This window comes from Tiliqua scincoides, chromosome 6 (assembly GCF_035046505.1).
Source record: "Tiliqua scincoides isolate rTilSci1 chromosome 6, rTilSci1.hap2, whole genome shotgun sequence".
Lineage (NCBI taxonomy): Eukaryota > Metazoa > Chordata > Lepidosauria > Squamata > Scincidae > Tiliqua > Tiliqua scincoides.
Window position 1 is genome coordinate 13,325,181 of NC_089826.1, and position 27,515 is coordinate 13,352,695.

The 27,515-nt window shown below is 43.9% G+C and overlaps 1 protein-coding gene and 1 pseudogene across 4 annotated transcripts in view; both read right to left on the minus strand.

Moving 5' to 3' along the window:
• The window catches only part of FAM13A (family with sequence similarity 13 member A), a 147,036-nt gene that overhangs the window by 31,196 nt on the left and 88,325 nt on the right, over positions 1–27,515 (minus strand). For 3 of the 4 annotated variants that reach the window (XM_066632116.1, XM_066632119.1, XM_066632117.1), the window contains 6 exons: positions 23,009–23,050; positions 9,808–9,855; positions 8,373–8,552; positions 6,226–6,412; positions 3,731–3,807; positions 2,845–2,887 (listed from right to left, as the gene is read on the minus strand). In XM_066632116.1, the coding sequence (XP_066488213.1) occupies positions 2,845–2,887; positions 3,731–3,807; positions 6,226–6,412; positions 8,373–8,552; positions 9,808–9,855; positions 23,009–23,050 (577 nt within the window). The remainder of the gene's footprint in view (positions 1–2,844; positions 2,888–3,730; positions 3,808–6,225; positions 6,413–8,372; positions 8,553–9,807; positions 9,856–23,008; positions 23,051–27,515) is intronic. The other variant, XM_066632118.1, reaches the window with a different exon arrangement.
• Positions 16,502–16,618, minus strand: LOC136656529 (5S ribosomal RNA; annotated as a pseudogene).

Genomic DNA, 27,515 nt, shown 5'->3' on the forward strand with positions numbered 1-27,515 from the left:
GAGACTTTTCGACGAGACCTGAAGACCCTTTTGTTTAAACAAGCCTTCTGAGTTCATGGCCTTTTTAACATCTTTTCTATATCTTTTAGTATTTTTACAGGCCTGATTCCTCTATGATTTGCTGCGTTTTGCTCTTTTTATCTGACTTTTTATGGTATCTGTTAATGTGTTTTAATACATTTTTATTTGCTGTTAAATTATGTTTTTAATCTGTTTTTAACATGTTGTAAGCCCTGGGTCCCTTTGGGGAGAAGGGCGGGATATAAATAAAGTTGTTTATTATTATTATTATTATTATTATTATTATTATTATTATTATTATGATGTCTATTTTCAGAACTGTACAAACACAGAAAGTCAGAGTATCTAGCTACACTCCTGACCATGACCTTTGTTTCTCCAGCTCCATGACCTTCTACCATCTCTCAAGCTCCATGACCATCTACCATCTCCACGCTTTCTCCTCTGCTTTCCCTTGTGCTTGGAACTGCCTCTCAAAACTCTTGTGTGATGCCTCTTCTCTTAATTCCTTCAAACCCTTTTGTAAAATCCACTTTTCCCCATTAATCTTTTGACATAATGCCTCTTTCCCTACTGGAACCAAGCTCAAGTAAGTGTGGCTGAAACAGCTTCGTGTTCCTTCCCTGCCTTCGTTGCCCTTCCTTTCCTCTGTTGCTTTGTCTTAAGCCCTCAGGGTCAGGACCCATGCTCTCCATTCTCAAGTTATACACTGATAGTGCTATAAGAATAAAAATGTCGAATTGGCCACAGGATTCAGCTTCCTGAGAATTCTGTGTTTTAAAAAAAGCAAGTTTCTAGTCCTTATGATTACATAGGCATACGAAAAACACCTTTTTTAGTTGTCAAAGATGTTTGAACAAACAGGACATTTCTGGAATGCCAATTGGGCAAGACCAATGCCATTTTTGAATTCAGCACCCCAAATATACCCAAGAAAAGGTCTTACAACAAACTGAGTGCTGGCCTGTGTTATTACAAATAAGTGTGAGGGCAATGGCTGGTGAAAGGACAGTAATTTCAGACAAACTGCTGCAGTTTCACTGAGTGGCTTCATAGAAAGAATCACTATTTCCCTGATAAAGACTGTATTGAACTGGATTGCAGAGAACGAAAAAGCAGTATGAAAAAGCAGTATACTATGAAAAAGCAGTATCTGTCCTAGCAGCTGTTCTGTTTATTTGTTTGAAAACACAAAGCCCAAAAGTATTGCTGATAAGATTTTCTTGCAGTTAGAAGGCAGAGCTGCAGGATTCCTGGCCCTTCTCAGACTTTGCAAAAGCAGAATAAATTACGCAAAAAAGCAACTCTATGCAAATTCATATGATTTGTAGAGATCACAACATTTGAGTTGTGGTGGCACAGAATTTTGTAAGGCAAGAAGTACACACAGCTCTGGTTACTTAGCACACCACTCTAAGTGAAACTGTATTCTATATAAATTTCTGCTATATAAAGGTACAATTCTCCTTACATAAGAACAAAATCCTGAAGTATCGCCATCTCTGTCCATAGAGAGGCACCCAAGTTTCCAAGGAACAATACCCAAGGAACAATATGTAAAAGGCAACTTCCTTAAAGACTGTAAGAAAGGAACAATCAAACAAGGAAGGAAAACAGAACTGACAAGGAACAAAGAGTTCCCGTTCTAACTGTACGGCTAGCCTCTCTTAATCCCTAAACCCCAAAGCAAAGGAACAAATTTCAATTCGCAGAAGAAAGCATTAAGGATGTGTATGTGTGCAACAATGTCCACCAAGATTAGGGAAAATGTACGGGAGAAAAAAAAACAGAAACAGTCACTTCATAAAAACAAAATCAGGAGTATGACTTACTCTCACGCCACAGTGAGATAATGAATCACATGCCCCTCCTGAGTAGATTCTTTATGAAACTCAACAACGGCGCAGAGAGTAAGGGAATTAGCAGCAGGGTACTGTGGTTAAAGCGCTGGCCCAGGTTCAGGGAAACCTGAGTTCAAATCCCTACTTGGCTGTGAAGCTTATTGGGTGATGCCCCTGCTAATAGGGCAAAGAGGCATCTTTTGAAGTGGTGTCCTCTTAAAATAGCAAAGGGAGAGAAACTGTCCCCCTTCACCCCAGCATGGCATCCTTTCTAGTGGCTGCTGCTGGTGTCTCTTCCCCATCTCTTTTTAGACTGTGTGCTGTTTGGGGTCAGAGAGCCATTTATTGATTCGTTTTGCTATGTAAACCGCTTTGTAAACTAATGGTTGGCAACCTTCAGTCTCGAAAGACTATGGTAGAAGCCTACAGCACTTGGTATTCCCAGGCGGTCTCCCATCCAAGTACCAACCAGACCTGACCCTGCTTAGCTTCTGAGATCAGGCATGTGCAGAGTAACAGTTGCTGTTGAATAGCAGTACACAGGTTGGACCTTGTCAACCTTGTCAACCTTGGATTTTGCATCATGGATTTGACTCAACATGGGTTCCCCAACCCCCGTTAAGGTCTGACCTGTACCCTCCAAATACAACCGGAGCTGTGCTCCAGAAGGCCTCCAGAAAGCCTTAGAAAAGTAATTCTGGTTTTTCAGGAAAAAGGGTCAGAGAGACCGCACAGAGAGGCACAACTGTATAAATCATCAACATCATCATCATCATCATGGGTCAATCATTTTCTCTGTCTCAGGGCCAGTCTCAGGGCCAGACATGAGGCTCGTAAAGCAGTTGTCTCCAGTGATGTAGGAAGGTGGCAGTGCCACCCCACTGATCTGCCCGCTCTGCCCCCACCTATCACTATCTCGTTCTTCCCCTGGTGTGTGCTTCTTTGCCTCCCAAAGATCAAATAAAAAAAAATTGGTACTAACCTGACAGAGCCTTAACAAATCACCTTCATTTTCATTGTCTTTACTGCAAAAGAGAAGAAAGAGTTCAGATTGAAATCATGTCATAATAAAAGGAAGGAGCATATTTAGAGTTGAATGCAGTGACAGGTATTGCTTATGCTACATTTTTAGAAAGATGACTGAAAGCCTCAAGGTCGGTTTAGCTGCAAAACCAAACCACGGCTTGTGCTAATCCTGGTTTAAACTTCAAGAGACTATTTGCATTTCAGACATATAGGAAAACTGCAACTTGTGCAGTTCACCTCTTCTCTCGCCTTCCCTGAAAATCCCTAGGTGCTATTCCAAAGCAACAGCCTCCTATGGTGAAGCAACAACCCAAACTTCGGTTTGTTGTCTCAGATGCAACACCAAACCACAAACTACCCAAACTGCAATTTGCAAACATCCTCAAACCATGGTTTCAGATCCTGGTTTGGCAGCTGTAGGCAAGCAAATCTTTGTCAGTTGGTCTCAGTTCAGACCATGCAATCAATGGTTTGGTTTTACTTCTGAAATATTTCTTAGAACTCAAGAGGCTAAAGTATACATTTTCAAGCCCTCTTTGGAGATATGTGTGGAAAATATAAAAGGTCCATCTGCAATTTACTAATTCCTAATAAAAGCACATTCAAAGTTCTTAAAGAAAAGCTGTTCTTATCACAATTTTAAAATCCACACACTAAGAGCAGCTTAAGTGCATGGCTCTCAAGAGAGATGTCTACAGACAAATGAAATCTAGAGTCAAGAGAAATGTTTATGCTAATAAAAGTTGGCTTAAAATCAGTGGTTAAATCACAAAAGTACATAGACATTCACTGATATCAGATTCGTTAAAATCATAGGCCAGAATAATTTCTAAGCATGTCACCTGTCTTCAGATAACACTTCCATGTCATCTGGTCCTCTTCTCTCCACAGGTCTCAAGGAACCAAAAGCTTCCATAGTCTGCGAAACATAAAATAATAATTTTTTAAATGACAGATAAAGCCAGGAGCACATAATCTGTATTCATCTTTCATGCCATTATTGATTTAAAAGATTTGCACCCCCCTCTTTCTATTGTACTAGGAGCTGAAAGCAGCTTACAAAATAAAAGACAATATAAAATGATAAAACCATCATTTATATGATAAATGATGATAAAACCATCATTTCTATAGGCTGGTGACACCAGTCTATAGAAATGGTGACACCCTCATTAAAAGCTATGTGAAACAAAAGGTTCTTCACCTATCTCTATGAGAACCACAAACTTCAGAAGTGGGGCCTCTCTCTCCCTTCCTAACAGCCTCTTCTCCACAGGCCACACCATAACACCTTCTTCCTCAGCTTCTTGGAGACCCAGTCGTTAATTCCGTTTATCTCTTCGGCCACCCCACAGCCCCCCTCCCCAACAAGTTCCCAGAAATTATATTAATACTGCATTCTCCGCTGAAGCCCACACTGCCTGAGTCTTAGCATCAGGCTAGAGCAGGGGTCTTTATCATCACCCCACCCCTGCGGGTTTTTTGACTATAGCTTTTGATAGAATAGAGATATTTCAACGTGATTTGATTCATTGCATTCTGCATGAAGTTACACATCAAATGATACGTAACATAATGGTATTATTTGAAAATACCAAGATTTTGAAAATTTTGGAGCATAGTGGTGTCACCCCCTCCGTACATGTCATCCGATGCAACCTGCACCCCTTCACCCCCTATCAACACCTCCGGTTCCAGGGAATCTGCTGCACTGCAGGCTACCCCATTTATCCATTGGATTAGAAAGTGTTTTTCTATATGGTATGTGATATAAATGATATCTGCTACTGCAGGAGGACAGCGTTGGTGGTGCGTCAGCAACATTCACACCCTGTCACTATGGACAGTCATCTTCCATTGTGAAGGTCAAAGAGGGATTTCTAGCAAGCTGTAGTGAAGAAGTGACAAGCTCTGGAGAGATTAATCCTGTCTTCCAATCACCCTCTCCATCGTCCCCCTTGTCTGCTGTTTGCCAACATATGCCAAGGCAAGGAATATTATTAGCAAATCAAATATGTCACAAACCTGTATTTATCACTCAGGCTCAAAGGACAGAAAATTATGCTATCTGAGACACTGGAAACATGGGCAGTCATAGCCGAGGAAAAATTATTCATGCGCAGTATGATTTTATCAACCTTTCCAGGGCTGGATGCCCACACCTACTTGCCCAAGCCACTTGTCTGTTTCTTTCCAACAGCCTATGTTCCTTTGCTCTTGTTCCCCATCCACTACCACACAGAATTATGCCAGGACTCCCCCCTCCCCATAAAAGTCCAGCTATGTAAAAAGGAGATGAAGGCAGAATAATGATTTATTCGGTCTGCTGATAAGATATGACATGAGCAGCCAGGGAAACCAACTGCAGGTTGAAGCAACCATCACCTAGCAAGCAGAAGAGGGGGACACAGGAACATGTCCTACACTGATTCAGACCACTGGCCATCTAGCCTCAGTACTGCCTAAGAGTAAAAGCTTTCTGTTGTTTCAAGGAGAAGTCTTTCCCATCATCTGCTACCAGACCTGCTGTTCAAAAACAAATAAAGAGAGATGACAGGGACTGAACCGAGGACCTTTTGCATGCAAAGCACATGGTCTACTACTGCTTGATGTTCCCTCCCTGCAATCAGCTGGCTTACCCATCACATAGTAGTACATCTCCAGGTTACAAAATGCAGTGCAGAGCTACGGTCTTTGAAGAAAAAAGAGAGTACTCCTCATCCAGTAGACATGGCATGGTGCTTTTAGTTTTGAAATACAGCAGGGGTAGATAGGGGTACATCACCAGGCCCAACATTCAATGGCAATGATTCCATCTTTGGAGGGTACAGTGGACAAATGACTAGGCTAGTTGATTATCCCACCAGATGTTGTTCCAGCATTCTTCTTCAGGTTGCTTGCCAAGGGACAACCTTAACAAGTGCAAGCTGTGCGGTTGCTCCTAATTGATCTACCTGAATCATGGGGGGTGAGGGTGGGGGAGAGCTTGCAGTGGGTTTTTTTGTTTTGTTTTAATGGTGACAAATGACTCACAGCCCAAACCTATACATACTTTCCTGGGAGTAAGCCCCATTGACTCTAATGGGACTTACTTCTAAGTAGACATGCGTAGGATTGGGCTCTCAGGCTGCAATCCTATGCACACTTTCCTGGAAGTAAGTCCCATTGAACCAAATGGAACTTACTTTTGAGTAGACATGCACAGGATTGGGCAGTCAGACAAACCATTTATTATGTCTAGTCAACAATAGGTATGAAGCCTTGAGCTGTGTGCTCAACATCACCCAAAAAATCTCAACCCAAGAATGTTGGAAGCTACATTAGCTGATTCACTTACCAGTGGGCTGTCCTGGTTTTCATTAAGCTCAGAAAGTTTGCTGCTCGATTTCTGACGTTTTGGTTTACTCCTTTCTCCAATATATCCAGAGCTGTTCTCTTGCAATTTTTCCACTTCTTGAGCAGTCAGCATACAATCTTCAATGCTGTTGAAGCCAGAAGGAATATTCTCTTTATTGAGGACTTCCCTATACAGAAAGAATTTGCACCATTACAGATTATTTTAGCAAGTTCCTGAAAGCAGATCAAGGAGCTGACCCTGGCGTGGTGGAGGTCTGCAAAAAAACTTTTGACTCAGGGTATTTCACAGTCCTTGATAGATCAGGGTGACCAGGTACAATGGAGGACAGAGTGTCTATACCCTTAAACACTGTAAAGAAGAGGGAATTTTGGCAGGTGCAGCTTTTTAAACCATGTTGAGCAGTACCTGCCAAAACTGCCTCTTCTATACAAAGGTTAAAAGTATAGACACGCTACCTGCTCACTCTGTGATCAATGCATCAAACCTAACTACTGGTATTTACCTCTATGGATATAAGTCTACCTCCAGGGTTCTGTTGGCAACCTTCAGTCTCGGAAGACTATGGTATCGCGCTCTGGATGGTGGTTCTGGCACAGCGTCTAGTGTGGCTGAAAAGGCTGATGGGTAGTGTATGGATAAATGACAATCACTTCAGGATAAAGTACAGATCATGGATAAATCAAATGAACACACAAGCCTTCCATAAATGGAGCAAGCAAATGTAAATCTACTGGAAAAACTGTTCATGCTGGGATATTTTAATTATTTTTAGAAACTAATATGCAGGCAGAGGGGATTGAAATATTGAGGTTTTCGTTCTCTCACACACACACTCACTCTCTCTCTCTCTCTCTCTCACACACACACACACACACACACACACACACACACACACACACAAACACACACGTGTGCACAAATACAGTCTTGGCTCTTTTCAAACAAATACATAATAAGTAAGGACTCACACCTGCATTACTTTTCTTGTAACACTATATATGCAGCAGAAATAAAGGATTTCTACTAATTTGTATAGATTATTTTCTTAAAATATAATCTGTTACATAATCACTTGTCATATACACCTGGGTACAATTCAACTACAATAATAATCCAAATCTAAGCCATAAATCTTCTTGGTTATTAGTAATTGATTAAGAAACAAAACATTCCCCAAACAGGTGGGAAATCATGGGTCGAGTTTTGGCCATGCCTGCAAATCGTCATTCCTCCCTCCTTCCTTGTGCAGAAATCCCCTTTTTCAGGTTTAGCAGCACATGTGACTACTAACAACCTGACACCAGGTCTGTTTGGGGCCAAACTTTAGAATGGCCCAGTGTGTAAAACAGCCCCACACAGTGTAATAATATATTATTTTTAAATTGAAATGTTATGCTTACTTCTTTATCAGATTTTTTGTTTGACTCAATTATTATTATTATTAACAGTATTTATATACTCCTTTTCAACTAAAAGTTCACAAAGCGGTTTACAGAGAAAAATCAAATAACTAAATGGCTCAAATGTCTGTGTTCCCTGAGGCTAAAAGGTGTTAAGTGCTACACCAAAGAATGAAGGCTGGAATGCCAAATGGTAAGGCTAGAAAACTTTCAAAGCAGTTTTAAGGGGACCTATGCATACTAAGCCAACGAGAATCTGTTGGCTGCCACTCACCAGGCAGATTCAGCTACTGCAGCCGCGGCAAGCTGAATGCTTGAAGTATTGCGTGCAAAGCACAGCACCCAGAAATAGTTGGTGGTGACATGATGCCACCGCCAACTATTTCTGGAAGACCCATTTCAGGCCAAATAGTCCCAGAGGAGGGCAAGTAAGCCCACACTCTGTTGTTTAGTCGCCTCTTATGACAAGTACAGCCAAACTGAGGGCCTATTCTTATCCCCCAGCCCTCAGGGGTTCACCACAATGAATTTTAAGCCATGGTACAAATGGACTGATTTGTAGATGCCACTCAGCTTCTGATGCACCTACAGTCAACTCGTTACGTGGGGATCCTGTCATAAAAGGCAGAAATTGAGAAATCTAAACTAAAAGACAGGTCCTCAACTCTGTGGGAAGCACATTCTTTATGGGAAAATTGCTGTAAGACGAAGGAAAAAATTCCTCACATTTCTCGGTTTCTTCGGGCTTCCTCCTGTTCTTTATGATGCCTTCTCCTTTGCCGGGCAGACAGGTTGGAGGAGGTGGATGATGTCCCAGATTCAGAGTCTTCGGAGCTTTGACCACCGGAGCCATGGATGTCAAAAAGGTGTTGCTCAACCGCTGACCGAATGGTCTTTTCTAAGTATCTGTACAGCCAAAACAAACAAACAATCCACAAAAATGACCAAAATCTAACAGCTCATACTTGGGCTACTGCTAAACACTTGTTTGGACAGAAGGTTATTGAAAACACTGCTGTTGCTTCCAAAAGACATTAGGTTGATTGCGGCGATTTTGATGAACCTAAGTAGGTCTGGGTTTGGTCAGTTCTTCGATGGAAGGCTGCCTGGGAACCTGATCAAAGCTGCCTTGAGTTTCTTGGAGGAAAGGTGGATGCATACATAATGCATACATTAAAAATACATACATTACAAAAAAAAATCCTAGGCCAAGGTTGGGCTGATTTAAGAATATAAGAGCATCCCTGCTGGATCTGACCAATCTCTCCAGTCCAACATCCTGTTTCCCACAGTGGCCACCTCTGGCGAGCCCCCTAAGCAGGAGATGAAGTGCCCAATCCTATTCAATTTTCCAGTGCCAGTGCTGCTGTGCCAATGGGGCATGCACTGCATCCTTTGTTGGGGAAGCAGTCACAGAGGCCTCCTCAAGGCAAGGGAACATTTGTTCCCTTTCCTTGGTGCTGCATTGCAGTTGCACCAGTGCTGGAAAGTTGGATAGGACTGGGCCTGAAGGCAACCTGCAAATGATGCTCAGAAGTGTACTGTCACTGGGCCTGGAAACAGCATATAGCCATAATGATACATATATATATATGTATATTATATATATATAAGCATATAGCCATTAGTAACCAATGATACACTTGTCCTCCATGAAGTCTTCAGTTTTGCTTGGTCTGTTTTGTTATTTTTAAGGTGGCCCCCTGATGTATTTCAAATTTAAGAAGCAAAATATTCAGGATCACTTAAAATATCTAATCTGTTTCAAGTAATCCAGAATAAGCACCCTAGTTTAAAAACACAAGTAGCACCTTCCAGGATCAGACCCCATCACACTTGGTCCTTTGTAAGAATTTCAGAAATCAGTAGGCATTAAGATGGCCACCAGAAATTGGCTAGTGGGTCACAGTCTACTTTCTGTCCATCCCTGCCCAAGAGACCTTCAAGTATACAAGACAATGCACAGCAACATGCTTTAATCTGAATGACTCGGTTTACGTATGGATGGAACCACAGCCTCATTTTGAGCTGTGCAAGGACTAGCAACTTTCATCAAGGATACTGCCCCTACAAGTTTGCCATCTGAACAAACTAGACGGACTGTTAAAAAAGGACAATGATGAAAAGTCAACACAAATGAAGAAACAAAGTAGCTACTTACTCTCCAGTAGCAGGAATGCTGCTGTTGTTGACTTGGGACACATGAGCACTGAAACAAGAGAAGGAAAGTCAAAAGTTAGCTCTTAGCATGATCAACAATTTCTCAAATAAAAGCTTATTCATTTAATGAATTAGAAGTTGTCATGTGTGAAGAAAAGGACAGTCAAAAGTTAGCTCTTAGCATGATCAACTATTTCTTAAATAAAAGCTTATTCATTTAATGAATTAGAAGGTGTCATGTGTGAAGAAGTTGCTTTCAAAAATATTACACCAAGATGTTGAATCTTGTTTCTGCCACAAACTCAAGAGGTGGTCTCAGGCAAGCTGTTCCTTCTAAGCCCCAGCTGCCTGGCTGTAATATGGAATACTAATACTTATCTTGAAGTGCTATCATAAGGATTACATCAAGATAATACATGGCAAGGGCTTAAGTGAAACACTTAAGTGTGTTTCATTAATCACGCGATGAACATGCATGTCTGAACCAGCCCTTGGAGATGCATATGAAACTACTAATTCAGACCAGTGTATGGTTTAATCTAGCCCAGGGGTGTCCAAACCCCAGCCCTGGGGACACTTGCGGCCCTCGAGGACTCCCAATCCGGCCCTCAGGGAACCCCCAGTATCCAATGAGCCTCTGGCCATCCGGAAACTTGCTGGAGCCCGCGCTGGCCTGATGCAACTGCTCTCAGCGTGATGACCAACTGTTCAACCTCTCACGTGAGCTGTGGGACAAGAGCTCCCTCCACTGCTTGCTGTTTCATATCTGTGATGCAGCAGCAGCAGCAAAGAAAGGCTGGCCTTGCTTTGTGCAAGGCCTTTTATAGGCTTTGAGCTATTGCAAGACATAAGAACATAAGAACAGCCCCACTGGATTAGGCCATAGGCCCATCTAGTCCAGCTTCCTGTATCTCACAGTGGCCCACCAAATATCTTCCCACCAAAGGCCCACCAAAGACCTTCATTCATTCATATAAGTTCCATCTATAATATACTCATTTATGTACATTTATTCAAATTTGAAATGTAAATTAATTCTTTTTTTCCTGGCAAGTGCCTGCATGTGTCAGAGAGATGATAAAGCCCTCCTGCTAAAAAGTTTGGACACCCCTGATCTAGCCTAATACTGTCCATATGGAGTGGCTGCAGGTCTTCAGGAGCTCAGGTGTAGGTCCCTCATGTTGCGTGATACTGGCTGAGCTGGATGCATGAAAACATGTGCTCTAGCTCTGCACTATGGTCCCCTCCCCACTGTGAGACTCTTGGAGGAAGTGATACACCTCTTGTCTCTGGTGAGGTTGCTCTGATCCCACCCTATGCTGATAGGATAGAGGAGACTGTAATAACTCAAGGTGTTTGTTTCTGATGAGTAAAGATAGGTTTACACCCCAAGTCTTACTGAACACAATAGGCTTACTTCTGAGTAAGGTAAATAACACAATTTTCAAACACCTCTAGTAATAACTAACAAACTCCAGCCCTTCTCACAATTTTTACACCTGGGTTCAAAATGCACCTTTAAATAAGGTCAGTACATGAAGCAATAGATAAATTTAAATTGATGTAGCTAAGTACACTGTACATGTAAGGATGCTTTTGCTGCTTGTTCACATGGAGCTATGTGCAGTATGCATCTGCAAATGCAGAAGGTAAACCCTTTAGTTTAGGAAGGTGTTGCTCGGTAGCTGACCGAACAGTCTTTTCTAAGTATCTGTCAAGCAAAAACACAACAAAACGCAACCACAAAAATGACCAAAAATGCACACATCTACCACATGTTTACAAACACCTTTCATACCTCATGGAGTTCACCAGTGCACAATGCGATAAGTACATCGGTTGTACAAAACATGAATTGGTGCTTGGCATGTGGAAACCTCCATGCGCAGAGATAATATAGCTGATATGGAGCAACAGGGGGAGCTGTTGCCTTCCTGCCTGGTTTGCGAGCTTCCCAGTGACATTCAATTCAATGGAAATAGAGTGCTAGACTAGATGGACCCTCTGCCTGATCCAAAAAGGCAAATCTTAAGATCTTAACACACAAGGCAAACACAACCTGCAGCTGATGTGCACCTCTTTAGTCCTGTGATAGCGGGAGACATACTCATAGCACACAATGATGTACATGAAACAAGCACCATGTGTTTTCCTATAATATAAATCAATGTTTCTCAAACTGCAGGTTAGGACCCACTAGGTGGGCCATGAGCCAATTTCAGATGGGTCCCCATTCATTTCAATGTGTATTTTATTTTTAATATTAGACTTGATGCTACCATAGTAAATCTATGGTAAGGTCACACCTGGGGTATTGCGTCCAGTTCTGGTCGCCATATCTCAAAAAGGACATAGTGGAAATGGAAAAGGTGCAAAAGAGAGTAACTAAGATGATTACTGGGCTGGGGTACCTTCCTTATGAGGAAAAGCTATGGCATTTGGGCCTCTTCAGCCTAGAAAAGAGGAACCTGAGGGGGGACATGATTGAGACATACAAAATTATGCACGGGAAGGATAAAGTGGATAGAGAGATGCTCTTTACACTCTCACATAACACAAGAACCAGGGGACATCCACTAAAATTGAGTGTTGGGAGAGTTAGGACAGACCAAAGAAAATATATCTTTACTGAACCTATGGTTGGTCTGTGGAACTCCTTGCCACAGGATGTGGTGATGGCATCTGGCCTGGATGCCTTTAAAAGGGGATTGGACAAGTTTCTGGAGGAAAAATCCATTATGGGTTACAAGCCATGATGTGTATGTGCAACCTCCTGATTTTAGAAATGGGCTACATCAGAATGCCAGATGCAAGGGAGGGCACCAGGATGAGGTCTCTTGTTCTCTGGTGTGCTCCCTGGGGCATATGGTGGGCCGCTGTGAGATACAGGAAACTGGACTAGGTGGGCCTATGGCCTGATCCAGTGGGGCTGTTCTTATGTTCTTACCATGGTATGTGACTGCATCTGGGGAAATGTCACAGATCTGTACCTTTAACAGACTAGTATGTATATTTTTTAAACTACGATAGTCAATGGTGCTTATTTCTGGGTAAGTGTGGATAGAATTGCAGCTTTTTGATGCTTGGGGAATTTTTTTTAAACAGCTCAGCAAATACTTGGGAGGGTTAGGAGGGTCTTTCTTTATTTTAAAATTTTTTATAAACTTATATTTATTGTAAAGTTTTAATTTAATTGATTGATTTGATTTTGCTGTATGGGGGGGGGGTCTTAAAAATTTTCCTACTTCATGATGTCACTTCTGGCCATGACATCACGTATAGGTTAATGACATCACTTCCAATAGGTTCTAACAGATTGCCATTCTAAAACGTGGGTCCTGGTGCTAAAATGTTTGAGAACCACTGCTGTAGATAAGTGATGCCATTGTAATAAAATTGTGGAACTATGAAGAAGTACCTGGTTTTATTCATTTTCTCTTCTACTGCCTGATGGACTCATAATACAGCTAAAGAAGGGCTAGAGTGGCCCAATTCAACTTGCCACCAGAGCTCCCTGTTCAAAGAGCCTTCCCCACCAGCAGACTTTATGCTCAGCATTTCTAGATCAGTTTTCCTGTCTGCAAGGCTAGATTAAACTGCGAAGGAGATGGGACTCTACAAGCCACAGACACCCACCCCGCTGAGTCAGCTTTGCAGATAAGAGGGACATGTGACATTTTACTGAAGTTCACCCTGACTACAGTATTCATTAAACCAAGTTGTTATGAGCTTAAAACATTTCATTTGGCTTGATCCTCTTATCTGCAAAGAGAATTAGTTAGCCCAGCTGACTGGGCTGGTTGTATGTATATCAAAACAACATGGTTATATTACAGGGGGGTTTAGCAGAAGCCACGCTAGGAAAGTCGAGGCCCAGCATCCCACCCTAACAGGATGTTGCTGAACAAGAAACAGCTACTGTTGAAAGCAGCTGTATGACTTTAAGCTTCTTAGGTTGTTTTGTTTTTTAAAAAATATATCATCTATGTTTCTGATGGTACTCCTACCACCTATTCATCAGCAAAGGGATAAAAGCAGAGATATGGGGTGTTTTCAACGAATGAAGGGAGAATCCTAATGACCCATGGATGAATGAAGGTTTAAGTCTATTTCGTATGTCCCATAAGGTTTTGTTAAAAGGAAGAATTGAAAAACAAAAATTAACAGCCTCATCCTATTCGGCTTCACGGCTGCCAGAACCAGCATTCTGGCAGCGGGCTCCGCTTTACAGCAGTCACGAAAGGCGCTCCGACAGCAGGTGAAGATGCATGCTGCCAGAATATCAGTGGAATGGCCAGAGTCACCCTGTGTGTGGCAGAGGGGCAAAGAAGGCTTCCAGACTCAGGTAGGTCAGCAGTAGGTCAGCAGGGGAGGTGGAACGAGGCAGAATGGGGAGAGGGTAGGGGCGTGATCAAGGCTGGAGGGGCTTGGCCCCCAGGTAAATTTGTGCAATCGTTCTCCCTCTGATAGCAGCCGGCTCGCCCCCTTTGTCTCCTCGAACTTGTGCCAGCTAAAGAGCAGGCACAGGTCCAAGGAGACCCATCGGAGACCACGGAATGGCCAAGTAGGGCAAGTAGAACTTTGCCCTGCTTCCCTCTCCATTTGCATCATGACACCCTCTTCCCTGGTGCAGTATACAGCTCAAGCCTCTGTGGATCAATAAAACCCTGTGGATCAATAAAATCCTGTGTTCTCAGAATTCCATCATCTCAAGAAGATACTCAGGGTTGCATCCAAATGACATTGTACTATGAAAATGAGTGTACTTGCCCTGGACATTCAGGTATCCATTTTTCCAAAAGAATTTTCACACTACCATGAATACAAGTCAAATCATTTTAATGCAGCACATGTGCAAGGTTGCTATTTAGTTATCAGGCGAGCTGCCAAGGCTATAAGAGTCATTATTTACTTGGCAAATTCATCACACTTTCCCCTACTTGAATAATCTCTCAAGGCTGTGTACAGCGACACCTACAGAAAAAAGGCAAGGTGTGCTTTAGAGAGGACAAGGTCTTTCACCAAGACTAGCATTTCAAATGCATTATTTCACTTGCGGTTAAACAATCACCCCAAAGAAATAAGTGGAAATGGCAGTGCATGAATCACTCCCCTATCTGGATATAAAATTTAACAAAGTTTTGGTTTTCTCATAGACTCTTAAAATAGATAGTTTTCCCATTATGGTGCTGCAGAAAATGCTTCTATACTTTCTACAGTCTATGAAACGTATCAGTTAAGGTCATGACCAAAAGGAACATTTTTTGTATTAACACACCACTCAAATATTTGAAAGGGGAGAAACAGTACAGTTCATCAGTGTGCTGGAATTATATGTGCTAAAGCAGAAGAAAACGAGGAGGGGGATTGCATAGGGTCAGCGTTTCTCTCCTTTGGGTTACTCTACTCAGACCTGGGAAAGAGAACGTCTTTGTGTAGACATACTGGATGCTTTCAGAAACTTGAATGGACTATTGCAAAAAGAAAAGGGATTGCATCTCGTAGATCTATTTTCTTTCTGTTTGTTGGTATCTGCTTTGGTATCAGATGTTGGCATCCTTCAGTCTCGGAAGACTATGGTGTCACGCTCTGAATGGTGGTTCTGGAACAGAGTGTCCTCTCCAGTGCGTGAAGCCTGGGTAAAGTGGGTATGGAGGATAGGCTGTTACCCATGCAGCAAAACCCCCCTCTCCACGTCGCTGAAATGGTCCAATGGAAAGGCAGAGGCCAATACAGTTGGTTCCAGCGGCGTCGCAGGAGTTGCCAGAACGTGACTGTGTTCAGCCATGAACTGCCTCAGGGACTCCGGCTCTGGATTTTGCCTCAAGGTTGACTCCTGAAGCCTTTTCCATAACTGGATGTAGCCACAAGGCAGTGGAGGTTTGGGATCAGAGTTTTCCTTCTCTCAGATGAGCTGCCTTCCCAGGCTAACGAGTCCCATCTACCCGGTGGCTGTTTAGTCACCTCTTACGACAAGTACAGCCAAACTGAGGGCCTATTCTTATCCCCAGCCCCCAGGGGATATCAGGGGATATCCCCTGGTATCAGATAGCATAATAGGAATTAGGCCATTTATCTGGCTCGTGTACATATATCTCTGATGTCAGATTACCTTCTCATATAATCTCTGGAAAACACTGGGAAGTTCAGCAGAGAAAATTGCTCTTCTCCCTGCAGACTGATCATTTTCAACCTAGGTAGCCAAAACATCTTTGCAAAGGCTGCCGGGATTACCGTAAACTGTGTTCTCTAAATTGGCTGAAATTGACAAGTCATTTTAAGTTTTCTCCACTTATCTAAGAAACTCAGGGCTCCCCTGTAATCTTCAGGCAGTTGAAGACCATGCAGGGACAGAAAGGTAAGTAGAAGTGACGGTCAGAATACCGGTAGAGAAGGCTTCACCAACACCTGTCCACCAGCCGCCCACATCACGACCCTGCGGCCCCGATTCCCAATCCACCACCCCCACTAGCGGCTCGATGGCTCCAGTGGGAGCAATGGGTTCTGTTGAGGAGGCTGAGATGCCTTTTGTTGAAGTGCATGCAAAATGTCTCTCAATGCAGCCCTGAGAGCGCCATCAGTTGCAATTTTATGACAGTGGAACCCTATCAACACCACTGTTGTAAATGCCTCTGCACCAGTCCGATTCTAGTTAGGATGGTTGGCAACCTTCAGTCTCGAAAGACTATGGTATAAGCCTACAGCACCTGGTATTCCCAAGTGGTCTCCCATCCAAGTACTAACCAGGCCTGACCCTGCTTAGCTTCCAAGATCAGATGAGATCAGGCATGTGAAGGGTAACAGTTGCTGCCCAGTTGTCCATAATAAGAATACCCAGCTTAACATGGGGAAGAATGTCACAGAATATTCTTCATGTACAAATATCAAGAAAATTAACTGGATCTTTGTTCTATTTCAGTGTTTTATTTCATTTTATTTCAATATTTCCACTACATCTCTTTCAAATTCTGAAAAAAAATCTAAACATGGTACTTTAATGTCTTCTGATGTAACCAACACCTTACTCAATTGTCAAATTGATTTAAATGGAGTTAGAGTCCACATCTAATAGCAATTTTCTCTGTTTAAAATATGGGGAAGTTATGGTTTAAGTAGTTTTATCATTTAAATAATACTCTTAAACATGAAAAATTCTTGTAAAAAATTCATAGCCATCTTAAGTTTGAAAAATGGTTATTAAAAAACACAAACAGTATTGTAGAGTATGAGATTTTGTGGCAGTGGGGATGGGACCTCTGGCAATGTTTCCTTGTCACAGACAGACTGGTTCATCCTCTTGCAATTGGCTCATTTGCAATTAATCTACAGGGTCACTGGTTAAACATAAGAACAGCCCCACTGGATCAGGCCATAGGCCCATCTAGTCCAGCTTCCTGTATCTCACAGCGGCCCACCAAATGCCCCAGGGAGCACACCAGATAACAAGAGACCTCATCCTGGTGCCCTCCCTTGCATCTGGCATTCTGACAGAACCCATTTCTAAAATCAGGAGATTGCGCATACATATCATGGCTTGTACCCCATAATGGTTTTTTCCTCCAGAAACTTGTCCAATCCCCTTTTAAAGGCGTCTAGGCTAGACGCCAGCATCACATCCTGTGGCAAGGAGTTCCACAGACCGACCACACGCTGAGTAAAGAAATATTTTCTTTTGTCTGTCCTAACCCGCCCAACACTCAACTTTAGTGGATGTCCCCTGGTTCTGGTATTATGTGAGAGTGTAAAGAGCATCTCCCTATCCACTCTGTCCATCCCCTGCATAATTTTGTATGTCTCAATCATGTCCCCCCTCAGGTGTCTCCTTTCTAGGCTGAAGAGGCCCAAACGCCGTAGCCTTTCCTCATAAGGAAGGTGCCCCAGCCCCGTAATCATCTTATTCGCTCTCTTTTGCACTTTTTCCATTTCCACTATGTCTTTTTTGAGATGCGGCGACCAGAACTGGACACAATACTCCAGGTGTGGCCTTACCATAGATTTGTACAATGGCATTATAATACTAGCCGTTTTGTTCTCAATCCCCTTCCTAATGATCCCAAGCATAGAATTGGCCTTCTTCACTGCCGCCGCACATTGGGTCGACACTTTCATCGACCTGTCCACCACCACCCCAAGATCTTTCTCCTGATCTGTCACAGACAGCTCAGAACCCATCAGCCTATATCTAAAGTTTTGATTTTTTGCCCCAATGTGCATGACATTGAAGTGCATCTGCCATTTTGCTGCCCATTCTGCCAGTCTGGAGAGCTCCTTCTGGAGCTCCTCACAATCACTTCTGGTCTTCACCACTCGGAAAAGTTTGGTGTCGTCTGCAAACTTAGCCACTTCACTGCTCAACCCTGTCTCCAGGTCATTTATGAAGAGGTTGAAAAGCACTGGTCCCAGGACAGATCCTTGGGGCACACCGCTTTTCACCTCTCTCCATTGTGAAAACTGCCCACTGATACCTACTCTCTGCTTCCTGGCCTCCAACCAGTTCTCAATCCATGAGAGGACCTGTCCTCTAGTTCCCTGACTTTGGAGTTTTTTCAGTAGCCTTTGGTGAGGGACCGTGTCAAACGCCTTCTGAAAGTCCAGATATATAATGTCCACGGGTTCTCCCACATCCACATGCCTGTTGACCTTTTCAAAGAATTCTATAAGGTTCGTGAGGCAAGATTTACCCTTACAGAAGCCATGCTGACTCTCCCTCAGCAAGGCCTGTTCGTCTATGTGTTTTGAGAACACATAGTTCTCAAAACACATGTGGTTGCCATTGGTTCAGCTGCTCTCTTCCTAAGCTTGTTCATCTGCAATTGGCTAAGGTGCTGAGAGTCTACAAAGGGGAGGAGATCCAGGTAATGACAGGGAGGCCAAGGAGGGGCCTCAGAAAGGTGTAGTCAAGACGTTGAGGAGGTAGCGAGGGAAGCAGTGGACTCATACAAGAAATATAAACTGGTCCAGAACAATGGGGAGTAGAGGACAAGGCAAAAGGAAGAGTCGGGCAGGAAGGAAGACACAGAATGAATAAAGAAGGTCTGCAGAAGTATAGAATGTTGAAGTTTTTGTACTGATTTGAGACAACCAGCCAAATCTTTGAATCTTTTTTCTACTTTTACATATGAGATTGCCGAAAACGGTTCAAGGTTAATCCAATCCAGTCCAATCAGTTCTCAGTTTGGGATGAGATTTATTTTGAGCTTTAAAGAAGTGGAAGAGCAGACAGAATGGACCAAGCAAATCTGGAGACAAAAAAGAACTCCAACCAAAGAGCTCCATTTCCAATGTTACCGGAGTTTGCTTAATTGGTCTGATTCAATGAATTTTTGTGGTTGGAATACATTGGGTTGAAATGGACACGGAAAAACAGAGATCATAAGAAACGCACCCAAGCTGCTGTGCTCATAAAAAAAAAACTTTACAACATTTGCAACACTGATAAAAAAGGGATATACATAATGTTCCTGCTAGCTGGCAAGCCTTGAGCAGTGCACAGTTTTTGGAATCTAGACAGCTCTTGTTTGCATCCACCCAACATGTTACATAACTGTCTGCTCTCAATCACTGTACTCTCTGTACTGTATAAAAGCAGAGGGCTGCATCCTCCGGGTGTCTACATTAATTGCTCTGTTGTTCTGCCACATAAATAAGTCTACATCAATGACTGGCAGGAAGTCATCAAAAAAACAAACACACAAAAAGGGTGACCTCTAAAAAAAGTGCTTGGCACACACTTGGCCAGGCCTCTTTTCTCTTTCATGTCTGAAGCAAGGCAGCAAAAATAAATGGCAGAAGTCACTTTAAGAACAGCTGCCTCTCCCACAAGGGCTCTTGTGCAGTGAAGCGCCAGCCGCTGGACAGCTTGTGCCCATTCTTCCTGCCAAAACTGAACTTGGCAAATCAGCCCAGAGCCACAGATTTCTAGTGTGTGACATTCAGCAGCAAAAAATTAACAAGCTGTCAAAAGTCATCAGGGGGACATTCTGAAACTAAACAACAAAACAAGCAGGCTCGGCATCCGGGGTTTGTGTCAGAAAGCTGGACTGCGCCTCCATTTAACTGCTTGGCCCTGCTTCATTGGACGGACTACCTGCCGGCTTCCAGAGTCTTTTTACACAGCATGGTTTTCCCATTGTGAGATTATCCCGAAGCTGCGATTTGTGTATTAATGTGTTACTGGAGTGATGTAAGCAAGCCAGTGACTTGGAAAGATAGGCACTTCTTGCCCAGAGGCTCCAGGTTGCCATGCCTTCATATGCAACAAAATCCATCTATGACGGCAGACGGGGAGGAGGCATAAGCATAGTGTGTGGATTTTATATAACTATTTGGTTTATGTAATATAACTCTATCGCACTCTAGCTTCCAAGAGTTCCATGTACTACAAAAAAAATCAACCAGCCTAAATAGCCAGAGACATATGGTCTATGCTCCATGGAATGTCTTCAGCCATGCTTATATCCCTGCCCTCTCAGATCAAGGGACGCGGCCTGCCTTGTATTCCTTCTCCTACTCAGACAAGTTTGGGCTCAGAGCAAGGCTCTCTTCACTGCTTCCTATACTCTGGAACTCTCTCCCCAGGTCTCCACCCTATTTTCCTTCCAATGTTGGAGGAAGACACTCCTAGTCTCAAAGGCTTATCCTGGTTTCTCAGGAGTTCAAATCTATGAATACCGGAGATTCATCACGTATTTTACTAATTCTATTCCATTTTACTTATTCTGTTGCATTTAATTCATGAGTATATCTAAACACCCCAGGCAGAATGGAATCCATTTGCATCAGAACATATCTCTGCAGCCAACGAAATCCCCTTGCCTTCTTAAGTCTCCTTTATTATCACCTTCACTGGTGAGTCATTCCTTGGTCTTTCTTCACCGCTGTCTTACCTGTTGTATAGACTGTTAAGCCCTCATGACAAACTGTGTGTCACAGCTGTCCTCTTTATGCTGCTTGGCACACTGCAGGCGCTAAATGAAAGTTAAGCAGCAGTAGCTGCAGTGCGTCAGACATAGCCAATGTCCCTAGGCTTGAGAGCCACATTCCAAAATCTTGACGTAGTTGAGAATCACTAGACCTTCATTGTAAGTAGCAAGCATTCTCTTCCATAAGCAATGCTCCACGCAGGAGGAGACCAAAAGAAAGATTTATGGGCTCTTAAAAAAGTACCAATACTCAGAATACACTGGCCACTGGTTGGCCATAAATGTTTTTTTCAGTAGAGCACTCTGGTGTACCCGTCGCCATTTACTGCTTCGTTGTTTTTTATTCAGGTTCTGCTGCTGCTCCCTTCCCCCCTCTCACCAATACTACTTGCATTTTCTTCCTTTCCAGCATACAACCTCCATTATTGTTCCTTGCCCCTTCCCTCTTATTGCGATACATTGCAAAGTATGATCCTCAGGGATACCCTAACACAAGGAGGCATAGCTTGCACCAATGTCCCTGGCTCCTCCAAAAGCTGGAGGTAGCTTTTGCCTCTAGGGTGGACAGAAGGTAGTTCCTGCTCCTCTGGCCGACTTCTGGTGGACCACCGTGTGCTTACCAGGATTCTTACAAAGAGTGTAGCAGGAGGCACAGTTTTGGTCTGATCCAGCAAGGTACTCCTTACGGTAAGCAAGAGTACAGATTCAGAGGCTACCTACTGAACATAGGCTACCTACTAACTAAATTTATACTTTGCCTTTTGGTGTGAAGGACCTAAAGGATGCTTTTGCCTTAAACCATTTTTGTCCAACAATGCATATACACAACCGGGATCAAATGTGTACACCTGTGGGCTGGGCAGAAATCCTGAGTGTGCCCTCTTGCTTCTTAAACTTAGCACATGTTGGTGGACCACAGAGATACTAGTAAAAGCAGAAAAGATGCTGTAAGAATGAAACCAGCTCTACTCTGGAATGAAAATCTAGTTGTGATTTCTGTTCACTTTGTCGAACTGCTCTTTAAATTGAGCTTTTGAGCCTGGTTTGGCCATTACACTCATTCACAATCGTACTTTGTGTAGCAGCAAGGAAAAACATGGATTCAGATAGCTTACTTCAGTCTCAATTACCCACCTAGGAACCAATGGCACCACTAAGCTGGGGCAGAGGTGTCCATTGACCCCTCTGTGGAGAAATGGAGGTTTTCTGCAGTCTCCATGGGAGTGTGTGATGGATCCTACCGCTCAATGTACATAATCGCTATGAAACGGGCCCTCCCGCTTGCCCTGGCTCCTGTGTGGTGCCTAATGGAGCTGTTTCTGGGGCCAAGGCGACACAGGCATGGGAGACAATGACACAGAGACATCATGTCACCCAACCCCAAGTTCCCACCCACCCCCCAGTTACACTATTGCTGGGAATGTGGAGAATGCTCATGAGTGCCACTCAGGACTGCGAGGATGAATGATTTGGGGATCGTAAAATGCTTTGTATACAAAAGATGCAATCCTCAGCACACTGACAAGAACACAAGAACAGCCCCATTGGATCAAACAAAAAGCCCATCAATTCCAACAACCTGCCTTCCATGGTGGCCAACCTGCTGCTTCCACAAAGCAGGGCATGAAGGGAAAAGCCCCCCTCCCTCTGGTACTAGACTCCAGCAACTCGTGTGCACTGACCATGGAGCATAGCATAGTTGGGGGGGGGGAAACAATAACTACTGTACTGCAGGCACCACAACACTTTATGTAAGTGGCCCCTCCCACTTGTCATCAGTGACAGCAACATGCAGGTACTTGCTGTACCAAATGGTCTCCCCTGAGCATTGCTGTCGCTGCCCAGAATGGCCCCACTGGCAAGTGGGAGGGACTAAATAATGGCACATTGTGGCAGCTGCAGTAGTCGCCCCCCATTATGCTACTGACATGGAAGTTTTAAGCTACCATGGATAACAGCCAATATTAGACATCCCCTCCATGAATGTGTCCAATCCCCTCTTGAAGTCATCTAAGCTAGTGGGCAACACTACACCTTCTGGTAGCAAATGCCACACGTTAAATTATGCATGGTGTGAAGAAGCACTTTCTTTTGTCTATGCTCAAACAACAGCCAATCAAATTCACTTGTAAGGAAGTAAAGTTCGCACTTGGCAGGGTACGCTTCTCAGTGTGTTGTAAAAACACTATGCAAATCATTAAACATTGCCAGTTTCAGAGTTGTTTCGAATAAATCGAGTCCCCAAAGAGTACAAATCAAGAAGCATATAGAAATAAATACCTCAGGTAGAAGGGTGACATAGGTCTTTCATCCTCTTGGGAGCTAAAAATAAATAAGAAATATTTGTCGTCAGCATACTAGCAATTAGTCTTCATTGGTAAGGTAATTTGTTTCATATGACCAACATTCGCATGAAAAACAATGAGGCGGAATCAGAGACTGTGCTGATAACCATGCTTTTGTGATCTCTGATAGATTTTCAACTGCAGGAACCAAGTCTGAAACCACAAAAGGTGCAAAAGAGAGCGACTAAGATGATTACGGAGCTGGGGCACCTTCCTTATGAGGAAAGGCTACGGCGTTTGGGTCTCTTCAGCCTAGAAAAGAGACGCCTGAGGGGGGACATGATTGAGACACACAAAATTATGCAGGGGATGGACAGAGTGGATAGGGAGATGCTCTTTACACTCTCACATAATACCAGAACCAGGGGACATCCACTAAAATTGAGTGTTGGGCGGGTTAGGACAGACAAAAGAAAATATTTCTTTACTCAGCGTGTGGTCGGTCTGTGGAACTCCTTGCCGCAGGATGTGGTGCTGGCGTCTAGCCTAGATGCCTTTAAAAGGGGATTGGACAAGTTTCTGGAGGAAAAATCCATTATGGGGTACAAGCCATGATGTGCATGTACAACCTCCTGATTTTAGAAATGGGTTATGTCAGAATGCCAGATGCAAGGGAGGGCACCAGGATGAGGTCTCTTGTTATCTGGTGTGCTCCCTGGGGCATTTGGTGGGCCGCTGTAAGATACAGGAAGCTGGACTAGATGGGCCTATGGCCTGATCCAGTGGGGCTGTTCTTATGTTCTTATGTACATTCTTCAAGTTTACAAAATCCCAATGCATGTGTAAGTGTTCATTAAGGCAGGACTAGATGAATTCCTGCACTATCAAGACTCACAGTGGCTATGCAATATCTTCAGGAATTACAAGCATGTCCCAATATCTCTGTGTGTGTGTGGGGGGGGGGTGGGGTTCCATTCTGGAACGATCTGCAGATACTTGAATCCGTGGATATGGCAGAGCTCCCCTTGTCTCCGGAGGGGGTGCGCAGGAGGGGGTGCAGGCCCAATCCGTGGTTAACTAGAACCACAGATACAGGATCTGCGGATACAGTCACCTGTAATTCTCTAGCAATGCTACACCAAATCTGTTTTACACAGAGTTGGCCCCTTAGTTCATCCAGGCTGGTATTGTCTACACCAGGGGTGCCCAAACCCCGGCCCAGGGGCAACTTGCGGCCCTCACGGCCTCTCAATGCGGCCCTCAGGGAGTCCCCAGTCTCCAATGAGCCTCTGGCCCTCCGGAGATTTGTTGAAGCCAGCACTGGCCCAATGCAACTACTCTCAGCGTGAGGGCAACTGTTTGACCTCTCACGTGAGCTGTGGGATGAGAGCTCCCTCCACTGCTTGCTCTTTCACATCTGTGATGCAGCAGCGGCAGCAAAGGAAAGGCCAGCCTTGCTTTGTGCAAGGCCTTTTATAGGCCTTGAGCTATTGCAAGACCTTCATTCGTTCATATAAGTTCACCTTTAATATATTCATTTATGAAAACTTATGTAAATTTATTCAAATTTTCAATGTAAATCAATTCTTTTTTTCCCCCGGCCCCCGACTCGGTGTCAGAGAGCTGATGTGGCCCTCCTGCCAAAAACTTTGGACACCCCTGGTCTACACTGGCTGGCAGCAGCACTCTGGGAGTAGGGACACAGGTCTTTGCCTGCCCCATCTGGAAATGCCAGGGACTGCACCACATAGAACCTTCTGAATACAAAGCATGTGCTTGACCACTGAGCTGCATCCACTCCCCTAAAACAGATTACATGGGAAGCTCACTCTGCCTCTAAGCTACAGTCCAGGAAGATCATAAACAAGACTTGAAGATTTGGGACTTCTGAAGGTGGCTAAAAAAAAAAAAAAATCTCTCCTACAAAGCGGGAGATAATATTTTGGTATTTTATGGAATTGGCCTCTGTCAGTTTCCAACCCAGATTTTGAGGTTTCACTGCACAGGATATATTTACAGAATAAAACTCAATATGCAGAAATCCGTTATTGTTCCAGACATCGGTATATTTGACGGAATTTTGCAAGTAAGGTAAGGAGATTTCTGCCCTAGTCTTTTTTGAGCAAAAACATCCTAAAGGTAAGTAAAAAATGTAGTCCTCCCCAACAAAATCCCCACTCCCCAAAATATTATCAGGAAAATTTGCAAAAGAGAGTGACTAAGATGATTACGGGGCTGGGGCACCTTCCTTATGAGGAAAGGCTACGGCGTTTGGGCCTCTTCAGCCTAGAAAAGAGATGCCCGAGGGGGGACATGATTGAGACATACAAAATTATGCAGGGGATGGACAGAGTGGATAGGGAGATGCCCTTTACACTCTCACACAACACCAGAACCAGGGGACATCCACTAAAATTGAGTGTTGTGAGAGTTAGAACAGACAAGAGAAAATATTTATTTACTCAGCGTGTGGTTGGTCTGTGGAACTCCTTGCCACAGGATGTGGTGACAGCATCTGGCCTGGACGCCTTTAAAAGGGGATTGGACAAGTTTCTAGAGGAAAAATCCATTACGGGGTACAAGCCATGAGGTGTACGTGCAACCTCCTGATTTTAGAAATGGGCTATGTCAGAATGCCAGATGCAAGGGAGGGCACCAGGATGAGATCTCTTGTTATCTGGTGTGCGCCCTGGGGCATTTGGTGGGCCACTGTGAGATGCAGGAAGCTGGACAAGATGGGCCTATGGCCTGATCCAGTGGGGCTGTTCTTATGTTCTTATGATATGGTATGGAAGCAACACCTATGGGCATTAAAACATCACTTCCAGTTTTGGGTCGAAAACTGGAAGTGATGTTTTTTGGGCCGAAAACAGCCATTCCGAGGCCCATCAAGACTGCACATTCGCGGCCTCTTCAGGGCTCAGAAGCCCCTCTGGAGGTGGGGAGCATGGAGGGTGCCCGTATCTGAGAAATCGTGAAATTGCGGATATGGGATCCGCTGATATGTGGGCCCCTTGTACTTGAAGTGCACCACTACTTTTTACCCAATGGTCTTATTTTAAGAGAACCTGTTCACCAATTTCTGTAGTAGCATGCCTGCAGTAGAAATTACCATTTGTTGTAATAGCACACATATTGTAATGGCTGTCGCACACCTGTTTGCTTCATATTGGTGAAATATTGAAAAGAAACTAAGCATGATAATAGTTTCCCAGTCAAGCAATCATATGAACTGCTGCAATTTACTTGCATGAAGCCCAAAAATGTCATCAAGGAACAAACCATTTGTACTAAATATCCCATTGATTCACTTGATGGCTGCAATCAGATATTCAAAACGTTGCCTCTGCTACTGCAGCTCAAGTCACTGGTGGTAGGAGTGCTTATGTGTTCTATCTGCCCACCTTTCACCCCTACCTGTTGCAAGTGGCTTATTACAGCCAGCATAAAAAGGGAGAAAGAAATAATTGCAGCAGTACTGGAGCAGGCAATACACATATTGGGGGGCTGCCCTACTCTCCCACCACCAGAATCTTGTTTGTTACAACCAGCAAGGGAGGGCAGGGGTGTGAAGGACACAAATTCTCACCCAAGTTCCTCATAATTCCAGTTTGGCAATCTGAAGCTTTGATCACATAAAGACGCACCAGTTGCAGTCAGCTGGGATTTGCAACAGTCATGCAAGCAGCATGGTATGTGGCAAACTGTACCACAAACATAAGATTGTTGTCACGCAAGTGGTTTGTTAACAGACTGAAAGCCCAACCCTAACCTGTGCTGGAACAGGCAGGCCAGCTAGCCTGCCACATATCCACAGTGGGGCTGGGGCTGCCTGCAGCTCAGTCCAGGGCAAAGGGAATTCACAAGTGCTGAATCCTGACTCCACCTCCCTGCCCGATCCTGGGTCGCCACGGACCCACACGCTGCCTACCCTCCCTCCGCCCCAGAACCCCCCGACCTCCCGAAACCCCTGCACCGCCCTGACTTGGCCAGCACGAACCTAGCCTTGCTGCCCGAGCAGTCGGCCTCTGGAAGCCGGCGCATATCCATGTGCCAACCTCCCGACTCCTGAGGTGGCGCAAAAGCGTCTTACAGCACTTTTGCAACATCTCCAGGCCAGCGCAAGGGGCTTGCGTTGGCCCAAGTTCACATTAAGATTGTGCCCTGAATGAAGAAGGATGGCACAGCAATGACACAATCTTCAGAAGTTGCACAAGGCACTCATTCACAGCACTTTTCAGTACTGTTGCCAAACATCTGTATCACATCTGCAGAGGCCTTCAAATCTCTAAGGAAATGCCTGTACCCCTAGCCTCAGTTTTTAACATTCTGCCTTTCTCTGGTTGTCATTCAATATTCCAGAGCAGGGGTGTCCAAACTTTTTGGCAGGAGGGCCACATCATCTTTCTGACACTGTGTCGGGGGGGCCGAATTAATTTACATTTCAAATGTGAATAAATTTACACAAATGAATATATTAGAGATGGAACTTGTATGAATGA